This window comes from Oncorhynchus gorbuscha, linkage group LG23 (genome assembly GCF_021184085.1).
Source record: "Oncorhynchus gorbuscha isolate QuinsamMale2020 ecotype Even-year linkage group LG23, OgorEven_v1.0, whole genome shotgun sequence".
Classification (NCBI taxonomy): domain Eukaryota; kingdom Metazoa; phylum Chordata; class Actinopteri; order Salmoniformes; family Salmonidae; genus Oncorhynchus; species Oncorhynchus gorbuscha.
Window position 1 is genome coordinate 32,721,175 of NC_060195.1, and position 20,251 is coordinate 32,741,425.

Sequence of the window (20,251 nt, forward strand, 5' to 3'; positions counted from 1 at the left end):
ATCACCATGACTAGCTCCATAGTGTTCACTACCACATCACCAGGACTAGCTCCATAGTGTTCACTACTACATCACCATGACTAGCTCCATAGTGTTCACTACCACATCACCATGACTAGCTCCATAGTGTTCACTACTACATCACCATGACTAGCTCCATAGTGTTCACTACTACATCACCATGACTAGCTCCATAGTGCTCACTACTACATCACCATGACTAGCTCCATAGTGTTCACTACACATCACCATGACTAGCTCCATAGTGTTCACTACCACATCACCATGACTAGCTCCATAGTGTTCACTAGCACTACCACATCACCATGACTAGCTCCATAGTGTTCACTACTACATCACCATGACTAGCTCCATAGTGTTCACTACTACATCACCATGACTAGCTCCATAGTGTTCACTACCACATCACCATGACTAGCTCCATAGTGTTCACCATCACCATGACTAGCTCCATAGTGCTCACTACCACATCACCATGACTAGCTCCATAGTGTTCACTACCACATCACCATGACTAGCTCCATAGTGTTCACTACCACATCACCATGACTAGCTCCATAGTGTTCACTACCACATCACCATGACTAGCTCCATAGTGTTCACTACCACATCACCATGACTAGCTCCATAGTGTTCACTACTACATCACCATGACTAGCTCCATAGTGTTCACTACCACATCACCATGACTAGCTCCATAGTGTTCACTACCACATCACCATGACTAGCTCCAGAGTGTTCACTACCACAACACCATGACTAGCTCCATAGTGTTCACTACCACATCACCATGACTAGCTCCATAGTGTTCACTACCACATCACCATGACTAGCTCCATAGTGTTCACTACCACATCACCATGACTTGCTCCATAGTGTTCACGACTACATCACCATGACTTGTCCATAGTGTTCACTACTACATCACCATGACTAGCTCCAAGGTGTTGACTACCACATCACCATGACTAGCTCCATAGTGTTCACGACTACATCACCATGACTTGTCCATAGTGTTCACGACTACATCACCATGACTAGCTCCATAGTGTTCACTACTACATCGTCATGAGTAGCTCCATATTGTTCACTACTACATCACCATGCCTAGCTCCATAGTGTTCACTACCACATCACCATGACTAGCTCCATAGTGTTCACTACTACATCATCATGAGTAGCTCCATAGTGTTCACTACCACATCACCATGACTAGCTCCATAGTGTTCACTACTACATCATCATGAGTAGCTCCATAGTGTTCACTACCACATCACCATGACTAGCTCCATAGTGTTCACTACTACATCATCATGAGTAGCTCCATATTGTTCACTACTACATCACCATGACTAGCTCCATAGTGTTCACTACTACATGTCATGAGTAGCTCCATAGTGTTCACTACTACATCACCATGACTAGCTCCATAGTGTTCACTACTACATCACCATGACTAACTCCATAGTGTTCACTACTACATCACCATGACTAACTCCATAGTGTTCACTACTACATCCATGAGTAGCTCCATAGTGTTCACTACTACATCACCATGACTAGCTCCATAGTGTTCACTACTACATCACCATGACTAACTCCATAGTGTTCACTACTACATCACCATGACTAACTCCATAGTGTTCACTACTACATTGTCATGAGTAGCTCCATCACTACACATCACCATGACTAGCTCCATAGTGTTCACTACCACATCACCATGACTAGCTCCATAGTGTTCATTACTACATCATCATGAGTAGCTCCATATTGTTCACTACTACATCACCATGACTAGCTCCATAGTGTTCACTGCCACATCACCATGACTAGCTCCATAGTGTTCACTACTACATCACATGAGTAGCTCCATAGTGTTCACTACTACATCACCACGACTAGCTCCATAGTGTTCACTACTACATCACCATGACTAACTCCATAGTGTTCACTACTACATCACCATGACTAACTCCATAGTGTTCACTACTACATCGTCATGAGTAGCTCCATAGTGTTCACTACCACATCACCATGACTAGCTCCATAGTGTTCACTACCACATCACCATGACTAGCTCCATAGTGTTCATTACTACATCATCATGAGTAGCTCCATATTGTTCACTACTACATCACCATGACTAGCTCCATAGTGTTCACTACCACATCACCATGACTAGCTCCATAGTGTTCACTACTACATCGTCATGAGTAGCTCCATAGTGTTCACTACTACATCACCATGACTAGCTCCATAGTGTTCACTACTACATCACCATGACTAACTCCATAGTGTTCACTACTACATCACCATGACTAACTCCATAGTGTTCACTACTACATCGTCATGAGTAGCTCCATAGTGTTCACTACCACATCACCATGAGTAGCTCCATAGTGTTCACTACCACATCACCATGACTAGCTCCATAGTGTTCACTACTACATCATCATGAGTAGCTCCATATTGTTCACTACTACATCACCATGACTAGCTCCATAGTGTTCACTACTACATCATCATGAGTAGCTCCATAGTGTTCACGACTACATCACCATGACTAGCTCCATAGTGTTCACTACTACATCACATGAGTAGCTCCATATTGTTCACTACTACATCACCATGCCTAGCTCCATAGTGTTCACTACCACATCACCATGACTAGCTCCATAGTGTTCACTACTACATCATCATGAGTAGCTCCATAGTGTTCACTACTACATCACCATGACTAACTCCATAGTGTTCACTACTACATCATGAGTGCTCCATAGTGTTCACTACCACATCACCATGACAGCTCCATAGTGTTCACTACCATCACCATGACTAGCTCCATAGTGTTCACTACCACATCACCATGACTAGCTCCATAGTGTTCACTACCACATCACCATGACTAGCTCCATAGTGTTCACTACCACTACCACATCACCATGACTAGCTCCATAGTGTTCACTACCACATCACCATGACTAGCTCCATAGTGTTCACTACCACATCACCATGACTAGCTCCATAGTGTTCACTACCACATCACCATGACTAGCTCCATAGTGTTCACTACCACATCACCATGACTAGCTCCATAGTGTTCACTACCACATCACCATGACTAGCTCCATAGTGTTCACTACCACTACCACATCACCATGACTAGCTCCATAGTGTTCACTACCACATCACCAGGACTAGCTCCATAGTGTTCACTACTACATCACCATGACTAGCTCCATAGTGTTCACTACCACATCACCATGACTAGCTCCATAGTGTTCACTACTACATCACCATGACTAGCTCCATAGTGTTCACTACTACATCACCAGGACTAGCTCCATAGTGCTCACTACTACATCACCATGACTAGCTCCATAGTGTTCACTACCACATCACCATGACTAGCTCCATAGTGTTCACGACTACATCACCATGACTAGCTCCATAGTGCTCACTACCACATCACCATGACTAGCTCCATAGTGTTCACTACCACATCACCATGACTAGCTCCATAGTGTTCACTACCACATCACCATGACTAGCTCCATAGTGTTCACTACCACATCACCATGACTAGCTCCAGAGTGTTCACTACCACAACACCATGACTAGCTCCATAGTGTTCACTACCACATCACCATGACTAGCTCCATAGTGTTCACTACCACATCACCATGACTAGCTCCATAGTGTTCACTACCACATCACCATGACTTGCTCCATAGTGTTCACGACTACATCACCATGACTTGTCCATAGTGTTCACTACTACATCACCATGACTAGCTCCAAGGTGTTGACTACCACATCACCATGACTAGCTCCATAGTGTTCACGACTACATCACCATGACTTGTCCATAGTGTTCACGACTACATCACCATGACTAGCTCCATAGTGTTCACTACTACATCGTCATGAGTAGCTCCATATTGTTCACTACTACATCACCATGCCTAGCTCCATAGTGTTCACTACTACATCACCATGACTAGCTCCATAGTGTTCACTACTACATCATCATGAGTAGCTCCATAGTGTTCACTACCACATCACCATGACTAGCTCCATAGTGTTCACTACTACATCATCATGAGTAGCTCCATAGTGTTCACTACCACATCACCATGACTAGCTCCATAGTGTTCACTACTACATCATCATGAGTAGCTCCATATTGTTCACTACTACATCACCATGACTAGCTCCATAGTGTTCACTACTACATCGTCATGAGTAGCTCCATAGTGTTCACTACTACATCACCATGACTAGCTCCATAGTGTTCACTACTACATCACCATGACTAACTCCATAGTGTTCACTACTACATCACCATGACTAACTCCATAGTGTTCACTACTACATTGTCATGAGTAGCTCCATAGTGTTCACTACCACATCACCATGACTAGCTCCATAGTGTTCACTACCACATCACCATGACTAGCTCCATAGTGTTCATTACTACATCATCATGAGTAGCTCCATATTGTTCACTACTACATCACCATGACTAGCTCCATAGTGTTCACTACCACATCACCATGACTAGCTCCATAGTGTTCACTACTACATCGTCATGAGTAGCTCCATAGTGTTCACTACTACATCACCACGACTAGCTCCATAGTGTTCACTACTACATCACCATGACTAACTCCATAGTGTTCACTACTACATCACCATGACTAACTCCATAGTGTTCATTACTACATCGTCATGAGTAGCTCCATAGTGTTCACTACCACATCACCATGACTAGCTCCATAGTGTTCACTACCACATCACCATGACTAGCTCCATAGTGTTCATTACTACATCATCATGAGTAGCTCCATATTGTTCACTACTACATCACCATGACTAGCTCCATAGTGTTCACTACCACATCACCATGACTAGCTCCATAGTGTTCACTACTACATCGTCATGAGTAGCTCCATAGTGTTCACTACTACATCACCATGACTAGCTCCATAGTGTTCACTACTACATCACCATGACTAACTCCATAGTGTTCACTACTACATCACCATGACTAACTCCATAGTGTTCACTACTACATCGTCATGAGTAGCTCCATAGTGTTCACTACCACATCACCATGAGTAGCTCCATAGTGTTCACTACCACATCACCATGACTAGCTCCATAGTGTTCACTACTACATCATCATGAGTAGCTCCATATTGTTCACTACTACATCACCATGACTAGCTCCATAGTGTTCACTACTACATCATCATGAGTAGCTCCATAGTGTTCACGACTACATCACCATGACTAGCTCCATAGTGTTCACTACTACATCGTCATGAGTAGCTCCATATTGTTCACTACTACATCACCATGCCTAGCTCCATAGTGTTCACTACCACATCACCATGACTAGCTCCATAGTGTTCACTACTACATCATCATGAGTAGCTCCATAGTGTTCACTACTACATCACCATGACTAACTCCATAGTGTTCACTACTACATCGTCATGAGTAGCTCCATAGTGTTCACTACCACATCACCATGACTAGCTCCATAGTGTTCACTACCACATCACCATGACTAGCTCCATAGTGTTCACTACCACATCACCATGACTAGCTCCATAGTGTTCACTACCACATCACCATGACTAGCTCCATAGTGTTCACTACCACTACCACATCACCATGACTAGCTCCATAGTGTTCACTACCACATCACCATGACTAGCTCCATAGTGTTCACTACCACATCACCATGACTAGCTCCATAGTGTTCACTACCACATCACCATGACTAGCTCCATAGTGTTCACTACCACATCACCATGACTAGCTCCATAGTGTTCACTACCACATCACCATGACTAGCTCCATAGTGTTCACTACCACATCACCATGACTAGCTCCATAGTGTTCACTACCACATCACCAGGACTAGCTCCATAGTGTTCACTACTACATCACCATGACTAGCTCCATAGTGTTCACTACCACATCACCATGACTAGCTCCATAGTGTTCACTACTACATCACCATGACTAGCTCCATAGTGTTCACTACTACATCACCAGGACTAGCTCCATAGTGCTCACTACTACATCACCATGACTAGCTCCATAGTGTTCACTACCACATCACCATGACTAGCTCCATAGTGTTCACTACCACATCACCATGACTAGCTCCATAGTGTTCACTAGCACTACCACATCACCATGACTAGCTCCATAGTGTTCACTACTACATCACCATGACTAGCTCCATAGTGTTCACTACTACATCACCATGACTAGCTCCATAGTGTTCACTACCACATCACCATGACTAGCTCCATAGTGTTCACGACTACATCACCATGACTAGCTCCATAGTGCTCACTACCACATCACCATGACTAGCTCCATAGTGTTCACTACCACATCACCATGACTAGCTCTATAGTGTTCACTACCACATCACCATGACTAGCTCCATAGTGTTCACTACCACATCACCATGACTAGCTCCATAGTGTTCACTACCACATCACCATGACTAGCTCCATAGTGTTCACTACTACATCATCATGAGTAGCTCCATATTATTCACTACTACATCACCATGACTAGCTCCATAGTGTTCACTACTACATCGTCATGAGTAGCTCCATAGTGTTCACTACTACATCACCATGACTAGCTCCATAGTGTTCACTACTACATCACCATGACTAACTCCATAGTGTTCACTACTACATCACCATGACTAACTCCATAGTGTTCACTACTACATCACCATGACTAGCTCCATAGTGTTCACTACTACATCACCATGACTTGCTCCATAGTGTTCACTACTACATCACCATGACTAACTCCATAGTGTTCACTACTACATCGCCATGACTAACTCCATAGTGTTCACTACCACATCACCATGACTAGCTCTATAGTGTTCACTACCACATCACCATGACTAGCTCCATAGTGTTCACTACCACATCACCATGACTAGCTCCATAGTGTTCACTACCACATCACCATGACTAGCTCCATAGTGTTCACTACTACATCACCATGACTTGTCCAAAGTGTTCACTACTACATCACCATGACTAGCTCCATAGTGTTCACTACCACATCACCATGACTAGCTCCATAGTGTTCACTACCACATCACCATGACTAGCTCCAGAGTGTTCACTACCACAACACCATGACTAGCTCCATAGTGTTCACTACCACATCACCATGACTAGCTCCATAGTGTTCACTACCACATCACCATGACTAGCTCCATAGTGTTCACTACCACATCAACATGACTTGCTCCATAGTGTTCACGACTACATCACCATGACTTGTCCATAGTGTTCACTACTACATCACCATGACTAGCTCCAAGGTGTTGACTACCACATCACCATGACTAGCTCCATAGTGTTCACGACTACATCACCATGACTTGTCCATAGTGTTCACGACTACATCACCATGACTAGCTCCATAGTGTTCACTACTACATCGTCATGAGTAGCTCCATATTGTTCACTACTACATCACCATGCCTAGCTCCATAGTGTTCACTACCACATCACCATGACTAGCTCCATAGTGTTCACTACCACATCACCATGACTAGCTCCATAGTGTTCACTACCACATCACCATGACTAGCTCCATAGTGTTCACTACCACATCACCATGACTAGCTCCATAGTGTTCACTACCACATCACCATGACTAGCTCCATAGTGTTCACTACCACATCACCATGACTAGCTCCATAGTGTTCACTACCACATCACCATGACTAGCTCCATAGTGTTCACTACCACATCACCATGACTAGCTCCATAGTGTTCACTACCACTACCACATCACCATGACTAGCTCCATAGTGTTCACTACCACATCACCATGACTAGCTCCATAGTGTTCACTACTACATCACCATGACTAGCTCCATAGTGTTCACTACCACATCACCATGACTAGCTCCATAGTGTTCACTACTACATCACCATGACTAGCTCCATAGTGTTCACTACTACATCACCAGGACTAGCTCCATAGTGCTCACTACTACATCACCATGACTAGCTCCATAGTGTTCACTACCACATCACCATGACTAGCTCCATAGTGTTCACTACCACATCACCATGACTAGCTCCATAGTGTTCACTAGCACTACCACATCACCATGACTAGCTCCATAGTGTTCACTACTACATCACCATGACTAGCTCCATAGTGTTCACTACCACATCACCATGACTAGCTCCATAGTGTTCACGACTACATCACCATGACTAGCTCCATAGTGTTCACTACCACATCACCATGACTAGCTCCATAGTGTTCACTACCACATCACCATGACTAGCTCTATAGTGTTCACTACCACATCACCATGACTAGCTCCATAGTGTTCACTACCACATCACCATGACTAGCTCCATAGTGTTCACTACCACATCACCATGACTAGCTCCATAGTGTTCATGACTACATCACCATGACTTGTCCAAAGTGTTCACTACTACATCACCATGACTAGCTCCATAGTGTTCACTACCACATCACCATGACTAGCTCCATAGTGTTCACTACCACATCACCATGACTAGCTCCATAGTGTTCACTACCACATCACCATGACTAGCTCCATAGTGTTCACTACCACATCACCATGACACTCCATCTACCACTACCATGACTAGCTCCATAGTGTTCACTACCACATCACCAGGACTAGCTCCATAGTGTTCACTACTACATCACCATGACTAGCTCCATAGTGTTCACTACCACATCACCATGACTAGCTCCATAGTGTTCACTACTACATCACCATGACTAGCTCCATAGTGTTCACTACTACTACATCACCATGACTAGCTCCATAGTGCTCACTACTACATCACCATGACTAGCTCCATAGTGTTCATACTACCACATCACCATGACTAGCTCCATAGTGTTCACTACCACATCACCATGACTAGCTCCATAGTGTTCACTAGCACTACCACATCACCATGACTAGCTCCATAGTGTTCACTACTACATCACCATGACTAGCTCCATAGTGTTCACTACCACATCACCATGACTAGCTCCATAGTGTTCACGACTACATCACCATGACTAGCTCCATAGTGTTCACTACCACATCACCATGACTAGCTCCATAGTGTTCACTACCACATCACCATGACTAGCTCTATAGTGTTCACTACCACATCACCATGACTAGCTCCATAGTGTTCACTACCACATCACCATGACTAGCTCCATAGTGTTCACTACCACATCACCATGACTAGCTCCATAGTGTTCATGACTACATCACCATGACTTGTCCAAAGTGTTCACTACTACATCACCATGACTAGCTCCATAGTGTTCACTACCACATCACCATGACTAGCTCCATAGTGTTCACTACCACATCACCATGACTAGCTCCAGAGTGTTCACTACCACAACACCATGACTAGCTCCATAGTGTTCACTACCACATCACCATGACTAGCTCCATAGTGTTCACTACCACATCACCATGACTAGCTCCATAGTGTTCACTACCACATCACCATGACTTGCTCCATAGTGTTCACGACTACATCACCATGACTTGTCCATAGTGTTCACTACTACATCACCATGACTAGCTCCAAGGTGTTGACTACCACATCACCATGACTAGCTCCATAGTGTTCACGACTACATCACCATGACTTGTCCATAGTGTTCACAACTACATCACCATGACTAGCTCCATAGTGTTCACTACTACATCGTCATGAGTAGCTCCATATTGTTCACTACTACATCACCATGCCTAGCTCCATAGTGTTCACTACCACATCACCATGACTAGCTCCATAGTGTTCACTACTACATCGTCATGAGTAGCTCCATAGTGTTCACTACCACATCACCATGACTAGCTCCATAGTGTTCACTACCACATCACCATGACTAGCTCCATAGTGTTCACTACCACATCACCATGACTAGCTCCATAGTGTTCACTACCACTACCACATCACCATGACTAGCTCCATAGTGTTCACTACCACATCACCATGACTAGCTCCATAGTGTTCACTACCACATCACCATGACTAGCTCCATAGTGTTCACTACCACATCACCATGACTAGCTCCATAGTGTTCACTACCACATCACCATGACTAGCTCCATAGTGTTCACTACCACATCACCATGACTAGCTCCATAGTGTTCACTACCACTACCACATCACCATGACTAGCTCCATAGTGTTCACTACCACATCACCAGGACTAGCTCCATAGTGTTCACTACTACATCACCATGACTAGCTCCATAGTGTTCACTACCACATCACCATGACTAGCTCCATAGTGTTCACTACTACATCACCATGACTAGCTCCATAGTGTTCACTACTACATCACCAGGACTAGCTCCATAGTGCTCACTACTACATCACCATGACTAGCTCCATAGTGTTCACTACCACATCACCATGACTAGCTCCATAGTGTTCACTACCACATCACCATGACTAGCTCCATAGTGTTCACTAGCACTACCACATCACCATGACTAGCTCCATAGTTTTCACTACTACATCACCATGACTAGCTCCATAGTGTTCACTACTACATCACCATGACTAGCTCCATAGTGTTCACTACCACATCACCATGACTAGCTCCATAGTGTTCACGACTACATCACCATGACTAGCTCCATAGTGCTCACTACCACATCACCATGACTAGCTCCATAGTGTTCACTACCACATCACCATGACTAGCTCTATAGTGTTCACTACCACATCACCATGACTAGCTCCATAGTGTTCACTACCACATCACCATGACTAGCTCCATAGTGTTCACTACCACATCACCATGACTAGCTCCATAGTGTTCATGACTACATCACCATGACTTGTCCAAAGTGTTCACTACTACATCACCATGACTAGCTCCATAGTGTTCACTACCACATCACCATGACTAGCTCCATAGTGTTCACTACCACATCACCATGACTAGCTCCAGAGTGTTCACTACCACAACACCATGACTAGCTCCATAGTGTTCACTACCACATCACCATGACTAGCTCCATAGTGTTCACTACCACATCACCATGACTAGCTCCATAGTGTTCACTACCACATCACCATGACTTGCTCCATAGTGTTCACGACTACATCACCATGACTTGTCCATAGTGTTCACTACTACATCACCATGACTAGCTCCAAGGTGTTGACTACCACATCACCATGACTAGCTCCATAGTGTTCACGACTACATCACCATGACTTGTCCATAGTGTTCACGACTACATCACCATGACTAGCTCCATAGTGTTCACTACTACATCGTCATGAGTAGCTCCATATTGTTCACTACTACATCACCATGCCTAGCTCCATAGTGTTCACTACCACATCACCATGACTAGCTCCATAGTGTTCACTACTACATCATCATGAGTAGCTCCATAGTGTTCACTACCACATCACCATGACTAGCTCCATAGTGTTCACTACTACATCATCATGAGTAGCTCCATAGTGTTCACTACCACATCACCATGACTAGCTCCATAGTGTTCACTACTACATCATCATGAGTAGCTCCATATTGTTCACTACTACATCACCATGACTAGCTCCATAGTGTTCACTACTACATCGTCATGAGTAGCTCCATAGTGTTCACTACTACATCACCATGACTAGCTCCATAGTGTTCACTACTACATCACCATGACTAACTCCATAGTGTTCACTACTACATCACCATGACTAACTCCATAGTGTTCACTACTACATCGTCATGAGTAGCTCCATAGTGTTCACTACTACATCACCATGACTAGCTCCATAGTGTTCACTACTACATCACCATGACTAACTCCATAGTGTTCACTACTACATCACCATGACTAACTCCATAGTGTTCACTACTACATCGTCATGAGTAGCTCCATAGTGTTCACTACCACATCACCATGACTAGCTCCATAGTCTTCATTACTACATCATCATGAGTAGCTCCATATTGTTCACTACTACATCACCATGACTAGCTCCATAGTGTTCACTACCACATCACCATGACTAGCTCCATAGTGTTCACTACTACATCGTCATGAGTAGCTCCATAGTGTTCACTACTACATCACCACGACTAGCTCCATAGTGTTCACTACTACATCACCATGACTAACTCCATAGTGTTCACTACTACATCACCATGACTAACTCCATAGTGTTCACTACTACATCGTCATGAATAGCTCCATAGTGTTCACTACCACATCACCATGACTAGCTCCATAGTGTTCACTACCACATCACCATGACTAGCTCCATAGTGTTCATTACTACATCATCATGAGTAGCTCCATATTGTTCACTACTACATCACCATGACTAGCTCCATAGTGTTCACTACTACATCACCATGACTAACTCCATAGTGTTCACTACTACATCACCATGACTAACTCCATAGTGTTCACTACTACATCGTCATGAGTAGCTCCATAGTGTTCACTACCACATCACCATGACTAGCTCCATAGTGTTCACTACCACATCACCATGACTAGCTCCATAGTGTTCATTACTACATCATCATGAGTAGCTCCATATTGTTCACTACTACATCACCATGACTAGCTCCATAGTGTTCACTACCACATCACCATGACTAGCTCCATAGTGTTCACTACTACATCGTCATGAGTAGCTCCATAGTGTTCACTACTACATCACCATGACTAGCTCCATAGTGTTCACTACTACATCACCATGACTAACTCCATAGTGTTCACTACTACATCACCATGACTAACTCCATAGTGTTCACTACTACATCGTCATGAGTAGCTCCATAGTGTTCACTACCACATCACCATGAGTAGCTCCATAGTGTTCACTACCACATCACCATGACTAGCTCCATAGTGTTCACTACTACATCATCATGAGTAGCTCCATATTGTTCACTACTACATCACCATGACTAGCTCCATAGTGTTCACTACTACATCACAATGACTAGCTCCATAGTGTTCACTACTACATCATCATGAGTAGCTCCATAGTGTTCACGACTACATCACCATGACTAGCTCCATAGTGTTCACTACTACATCGTCATGAGTAGCTCCATATTGTTCACTACTACATCACCATGCCTAGCTCCATAGTGTTCACTACCACATCACCATGACTAGCTCCATAGTGTTCACTACTACATCATCATGAGTAGCTCCATAGTGTTCACTACTACATCACCATGACTAACTCCATAGTGTTCACTACTACATCGTCATGAGTAGCTCCATAGTGTTCACTACCACATCACCATGACTAGCTCCATAGTGTTCACTACCACATCACCATGACTAGCTCCATAGTGTTCACTACCACATCACCATGACTAGCTCCATAGTGCTCGCTCACATATATTTACAATTTTAAACTAAATAAGAAATAATTGTAAATGAGAATTTGTTCTTAACTGACTTGCCTAGTTAAACAATGACGGTCTAGGAACAGTGGGTTAACTGCCTTTTTCAGGGGTAGAACGACAGATTTTTACATTGTCAGCTCGGGGATTCAATTTAGCAACCTTTTGGTTACTGGCCCAACGCTCTAACCACTTGGCTACCTGCCGCCCCAAAACGTATCAGCAGCTTTGAGGCAGTCAAAGCGGTTGCAGGTGGAACACATTCTCTCTCTCTCTCAATTCAATTTAATCTCACATGGCTTTATTGGCATATGAAACTTTATTCTTACTTTGCCAAAGCAAGTGAAATAAATGATAAACAAAAGTGAAATAAACAATAAAAAATGTACAGTAAAAATTACACAATAAAGACATTTCAAATGTAAATGTATGTCTATATAAAGTGTTGTAACGATGTACAAATAGTTAAAGTACAGAAGGGCAGGCCCAGCAGTTGTCTTATATATGGCTATAAAATGACAAGTTATATTTTCATGATTTAGCATAATTAATTAATCCTTACCATTTTGTTTCATTCATGTGACCAATACCTCACTTCTTCTCTCTAAGCTGAGACCTTGAAACTGAGATATATTTTGTTCTGAAAACAAGGTCTGGACGTACTGCTATATAGCAGCTACTGAGGGTTTGTTAAATCAGTCACTTGCATGAATCAATTGGTTATTAGAACAGCACATAAATAGAACAAAGAAATTAGAAATAAGAAAAGCAGAAACATTAAAATTCCCATTACAAGTTCATAAATCCTGCTGCTGTTATTGCACACTGTGGAATTTCACCCAATAGATGTGAGCATTTTGATAATTAGCGGGTATCTGCCTAATTCTGCTCTGCATTACTTATTTGGTGTTTTACGTTGTGCAATGATGATATTTTAGCAGAATTCTGCATGCAGAGTCTCAATTTAATGTTTCTCCCATTTTGTGAATTTTCTCACAACCACAAAGGGCAATGGGTTCTATATTTTTAGCCAGATTCTAATTGGTTGGTCGAATTTTATTTGAAATTTTATGTTCCCATACAAGTCCCTTCTTGCTTTGTCTCTCAGATTGTTCACAGCTTTGTGGAAGTTACCTGTGGCGCTGATGTTTAGGCCGGGGTATGTATAGTTTTTTGTGTAATCTCGGGCAATGGTGTCTAGATGTCATCTGTATTTGTCCTGGCAACTGGGCCTTTTTTGGAACACCATTATTATTGTCTTACTGAGATTTACTGTCAGGGCCTGTCATTGAAATATATTCCAGGTGACTACCTCATGAAGCTGGTTGAGAGAATGCCAAGATTTTGCAACGCTGTCATCAAGGCAAAGGGTGGCTCCTTTGAAGAATCTCAAATATATTTTGAGAGGTTGCTATTTATTTTGGTTACTTCATGATTCCATGTGTTATTTCATAGTTGTGATGTCTTCAATATTATTCTACAATGTAGAACGTTTGTAAAAAAAAATCAAGAAAAACCATTGAATGAGTAGGTGTGTCCAAATTCTAGACTGGTACTGTATATGTTTCTGCTGTTTTGTTCTTTGTTATAGGTCCAAAAAGATTAGAGAAGTGGTTTATCCTTACATCTCCATTTTAGATAGATAACTCTTTGTGTTGTTGTTTGTTTAGTGTGCTCCAATTTTCGCAGAAGTGGTTCGATTCTATGGATTCTTCAATTACATTGAGCTGATTTCTGACGTGCTGTTCCTTCTTTTTCCATAGTGTTTTTCTGTTTTGTTTTAGTGATTCACCATAGTGAAGGCGTAGGCTCCGGTTTTCTGGGTCTCTATGTTTTTGGTTGGAAAGGTTTCTAAATGTCTTTCTTGGGTTTTTGCATTCTTCACAGGTCTGAACTGAGGGGGCCTATATGCGGTGTGGTCATGGTTGGTTTGGGGGGTATTGATTGGTTGGGGTGCGTGTGTGGATGTGGCTGTTGGTCTCAAGGCATGAGTGGGAGGAGGGGGTGGGGTCTGGGAGAATGTCTCGCTGGTCTGGGCAGGGTGTCTGTTGATCTGTTGCTCCTGTGTATGGTGTTGGGGCTGTGGTTGGGGGCGATGTCCTTTAGGGTCCTGGCTAAGGTGGGCACTACTGCTTCTCTCTCTCTCTCTCTCTCTCTCTCTCTCTCTCTCTCTCTCTCTCTCTCTCTCTCTCTCTCTCTCTCTCTCTCTCTCTCTGTCTCCCCCTCTCTCTCTTTGCTCCTCTCTCTCCCCTTCTCTGTCCCCCCTCCCTCTCTCTGTGTCTGCCCCTCCCCTCTCATATGTTCCTTCACCATCTCATACATTTCTTTTTTGTATTTCATTTTAAGTTGCATTTGTTGCAGCTCTTTTCATAGGGGTGATTGTGGGATGGCAGTTTACCAACGTCACCCAATTGGTAGATGTGTTGGGTATCATGAGCAACCATTGGCTGACTGTCGTTTTGCTCTGTCTGTTTGTCTGTCTGCCTTTCTGCAGGGTGCGGATAGAGGCGTTCTCCGACAACAGTGGGAAGCTGCAGCTCTCCCTGCAGGAGATCATAGACTGGCTGACGGCCAAGGACGAGGAGCTGTCGGAACAGCTGCCCATAGGGGGCGATGTGGGGGCCGTCCAACACCAAAGGGAGTTCCACCAGGTACTGTGCTGGGCCCCTTTAAACAACGACATCACACAAACACGCCAAAGTAGTATATAATCAGGATGTTCTTGTAAGGCAGAGCTCTCCAACTTTGTTCCTCAACCCTTGTGTAGGTTTCCAAGACGAGGGTTGGAGAACTCTGTTGTAAGGCGAACCAACATTATTTTATTCCCAGTTTCTTTTGTGGCACTAAGGACCATGAGTATGATCCTTTGGTTCCAGTTTCTATGGCTTCTATAGGACTGAATGAGTGGACTATCAGCAGATACACAGTAATCAGCGTGTGCTATAGTTAGAAAATCCTTGAGTGGAACCCATCGTTCATGCCGAGCTGCAAGAATGTTTGTTAGAATTACCATCCAGTTGAGTTGTATTGATCAAACGAATGCAAAGGCACCTAACCCTAACCCTTTAGTTTCTCCCTAGAAACTCCTTAGTTTCCTTTTTCGAAATGAACAGGACCACTAGACTATGTTTCAGTGCTGTACCACTACCCTTAGTTTAACCTATTAGTCTGGTTAGCCAATTAACATTAAGGACAGAGGGTAAGTAGTTAGATAGGAGTACATACCTCAGCCCTCCACCCCTCCGTCCCTCCATCCATCTTTCCATCCCTCAATCCCTTCTCAGCGATTTACCTACTTTCATTTATCAACCACTTTAATTTGAGGCTCTCTTAATTTGGCCATGTATCAAAATAACGACTCTATTTCAGCATTTAAGACTCTGTCTGTTATCTTCAGGAGAGATCTGAGGCAAAAAGATGTCTGTGGTGTGTGTTAAAGCCACCCAGTGGTGAAGCTGTAAAGATACCCTGAACTGCCGTTAAGTAAGAAGAGTGCCTCAGCTGAAATCCTTTTAATTGACTGACATGTTAAAAAGCCCTTGCTCCTATGTGAGAGGGGAATAAAACTGGCTGAAAGCTGAGAGTAGTGGAGCCAAGCAGATGAAGGGTGCAGAATATAAGATGGGGAGAAATAGTCTCTCACATTCAGGGGCTTGTTCTGCACTACTCCTCATTCTGTGGCAGAACATTGAGAAAGTCCTTCCTAGCAATGGTTCCTGGGCTGTTTATCCATTTCCCAGGAAAAACACTTCCATTCGGTGCGAGATCTCCCCCGAACACAAACAGGCAGGCAGGAAGGCAGATGCGCACACACACACACACACACACACACACACACACACACACACACACACACACACACACACACACACACACACACACACACACACACACACACACACACACACACACACACACACACACACACACACACACACACACACACACACACACACACACACACACACACACACACACACACACACACACACACACACACACACACACACACAGACAGATACACACCATAATTGGTCATGTACTACAGCAGAATACTCTTTCCACCTTTGTTCCAATTTTCTGTGCTGTCAGTTTTTGCAGTCTCTGAGGGTGCAGAGTCGTATTGACAGTGATAGTGGTCCTCCCCCTCTCCTCCCCCTCCACCCCGACCGACTGGCACTGTGAAATCCGCTTCCCAATTAACAGTACACAAACCATCCAGTCACACACCATCTCTTTCTCTCTATCTCTCTCTCTCAAGCGCACTGTTGCTCTATCTCGATCTCTGTCTCCCTCTCTAATGTTCTGTTGGCCATCCTGCTGATTCTGTTACTCAATATGAACCAGTACGAATCATTAAGAACCAGTATGATCTACTATGAAAAAACTGTGTCAAAAACTATGTCTCCCTCTTCTTCTCTCCACCCTCTTCCCTCCCCTGTTTCCTCCCCTCCTCTCCTCTCCACCCCCTCTTTCCTCCCCTGTTTCCTTCCCCCTCCTCTTCTCTCCACCCCTCTTCCCCCCTGTTTCCTTCCCCCTCCTCTTCTCTCCAAATCAAATCAAATCAAATTTATTTATATAGCCCTTCGTACATCAGCTGATATCTCAAAGTGCTGTACAGAAACCCAGCCTAAAACCCCAAACAGCAAACAATGCAGGTGTAAAAGCACTGGCTAGGAAAAACTCCCTAGAAAGGCCAAAACCTAGGAAGAAACCTAGAGAGGAACCGGGCTATGTGGGGTGGCCAGTCCTCTTCTGGCTGTGCCGGGTAGAGATTATAACAGAACATGACCAAGATGTTCAAATGTTCATAAATGACCAGCATGGTCAAATAATAATAAGGCAGAACAGTTGAAACTGGAGCAGCAGCACAGTCAGATGGACTGGGGACAGCAAGGAGCCATCATGTCAGGTAGTCCTGGGGCACGGTCCTAGGGCTCAGGTCCTCCGAGAGAGAGAAAGAAAGAGAGAATTAGAGAGAGCATATGTGGGGTGGCCAGTCCTCTTCTGGCTGTGCCAGGTGGAGATTATAACAGAACGTGGCCAAGATGTTCAAATGTTCATAAATGACCAGCATGGTTGAATAATAGTAAGGCAGAACAGTTGAAACTGGAGCAGGAGCATGGCCAGGTGGACTGGGGACAGCAAGGAGTCCTCATGTCAGGTAGTCCTGGGACATGGTCCTAGGGCCCAGGCCAGTTGAAACTGGAGCAGCAGCATGGCCAGGTGGACTGGGGACAGCAAGGAGTCATCATGTCAGGTAGTCCTGGGGCATGGTTCTAGGGCTCAGGTCCTCCGAGAGAGAGAAAGAAAGAGAGAAGGAGAGAATTAGAGAACGCACACTTAGATTTACACAGGACACCGAATAGGACAGGAGAAGTACTCCAGATAAACAAACTGACCCTAGCCCCCGACACATAAACTACTGCAGCATAAATACTGGAGGCTGAGACAGGAGGGGTCAGGAGACACTGTGGCCCCATCCGAGGACACCCCGGACAGGGCCAAACAGGAAGGATATAACCCCACCCACTTTGCCAAAGCACAGCCCCCACACCACTAGAGGGAAATCTTCATCTCCACCCTCTTTCCCCTCCTGTTTCCTTCCCCCTCCTCTCCTCTCCACCCCCCTCTTTCCTCCCCTGTTTCCTTCCCCCTCCTCTTCTCTCCACCCTCTTCCCTCCCCTGTTTCCTTCCCCCTCCTCTTCTCTCCACCCTCTCTCCTCCCCTGTTTCCTTCCCCCTCCTCTCCTCTCCACCCCCTCTTTCCTCCCCGGTTTCCTTCCCCCTCCTCTTCTCTCCACCCTCTTCCCTGTTTCCTTCCCCCTCCTCTCCTCTCCACCCCCTCTTTCCTCCCCTGTTTCCTTCCCCCTCCTCTTCTCTCCACCCTCTTCCCTCCCTGTTTCCTTCCCCCTCCTCTCCTCTCCACCCCCTCTTTCCTCCCCTGTTTCCTTCCCCCTCCTCTTCTCTCCACCCTCTTCCCTCCCCTGTTTCCTTCCCCCTTCATCTCTCTCCACTCCACCCCTCTTCCCTCCCCTGTTTCCTTCCCCCTCCTCTCCTCTCCACCCTCTTCCCTCCCCTGTTTCCTTCCCCCTCCTCTCCTCTCCACCCCCTCTTTCCTCCCCTGTTTCCTTCCCCCTCCTCTTCTCTCCACCCTCTTCCCTCCCCTGTTTCCTTCCCCCTCCTCTCCTCTCCACCCCCCTCTTTCCTCCCTGTTTCCTTCCCCTCCTCTTCTCTCCACCCTCTTTCCCCCCTGTTTCCTTCCCCCTCCTCTTCTCCCCACCCTCTTTCCCCTCCTGTTTCCTTCCCCCTCCTCTTCTCTCCACCCTCTTCCCTCCCCTGTTTCCTTCCCCCTCCTTTCCTCTCCACCCCCTCTTTCCTCCCCTGTTTCCTTCCCCCTCCTCTTCTCTCCACCCTCTTCCCTCCTCCTGTTTCCTTCCCCCTCCTCTTCTCTCCACCCTCTCTCCTCCCCTGTTTCCTTCCCCCTCCTCTTCTCTCCACCCTCTTCCCTCCCCTGTTTCCTTCCCCCTCCTCTTCTCTCCACCCTCTTCTCTCCCCTGTTTCCTTCCCCCTCCTCTTCTCTCCACCCTCTTTCCTCCCCGTTTCCTTCCCCCTCCTCTTCTCTCCACCCTCTTTCCCCCCTGTTTCCTTCCCCCTCCTCTTCTCTCCACCCTCTCTCCTCCCCTGTTTCCTCCCCCTCCTCTTCTCTCCACCCTCTTTCCTCCCCTGTTTCCTTCCCCCTCCTCTTCTCT

General features: G+C 45.0%; 1 protein-coding gene across 3 annotated transcripts in view; it reads left to right on the forward strand.

Moving 5' to 3' along the window:
• Nucleotides 1-20,251, forward strand: part of LOC124011302 (dystrophin-related protein 2-like) — a 281,037-nt gene that overhangs the window by 188,457 nt on the left and 72,329 nt on the right. For all 3 annotated transcript variants that reach the window (XM_046324529.1, XM_046324530.1, XM_046324528.1), the window contains one exon: nt 15,995-16,151. In XM_046324529.1, coding sequence (XP_046180485.1) covers nt 15,995-16,151 — 157 coding nt within the window. The remainder of the gene's footprint in view (nt 1-15,994; nt 16,152-20,251) is intronic.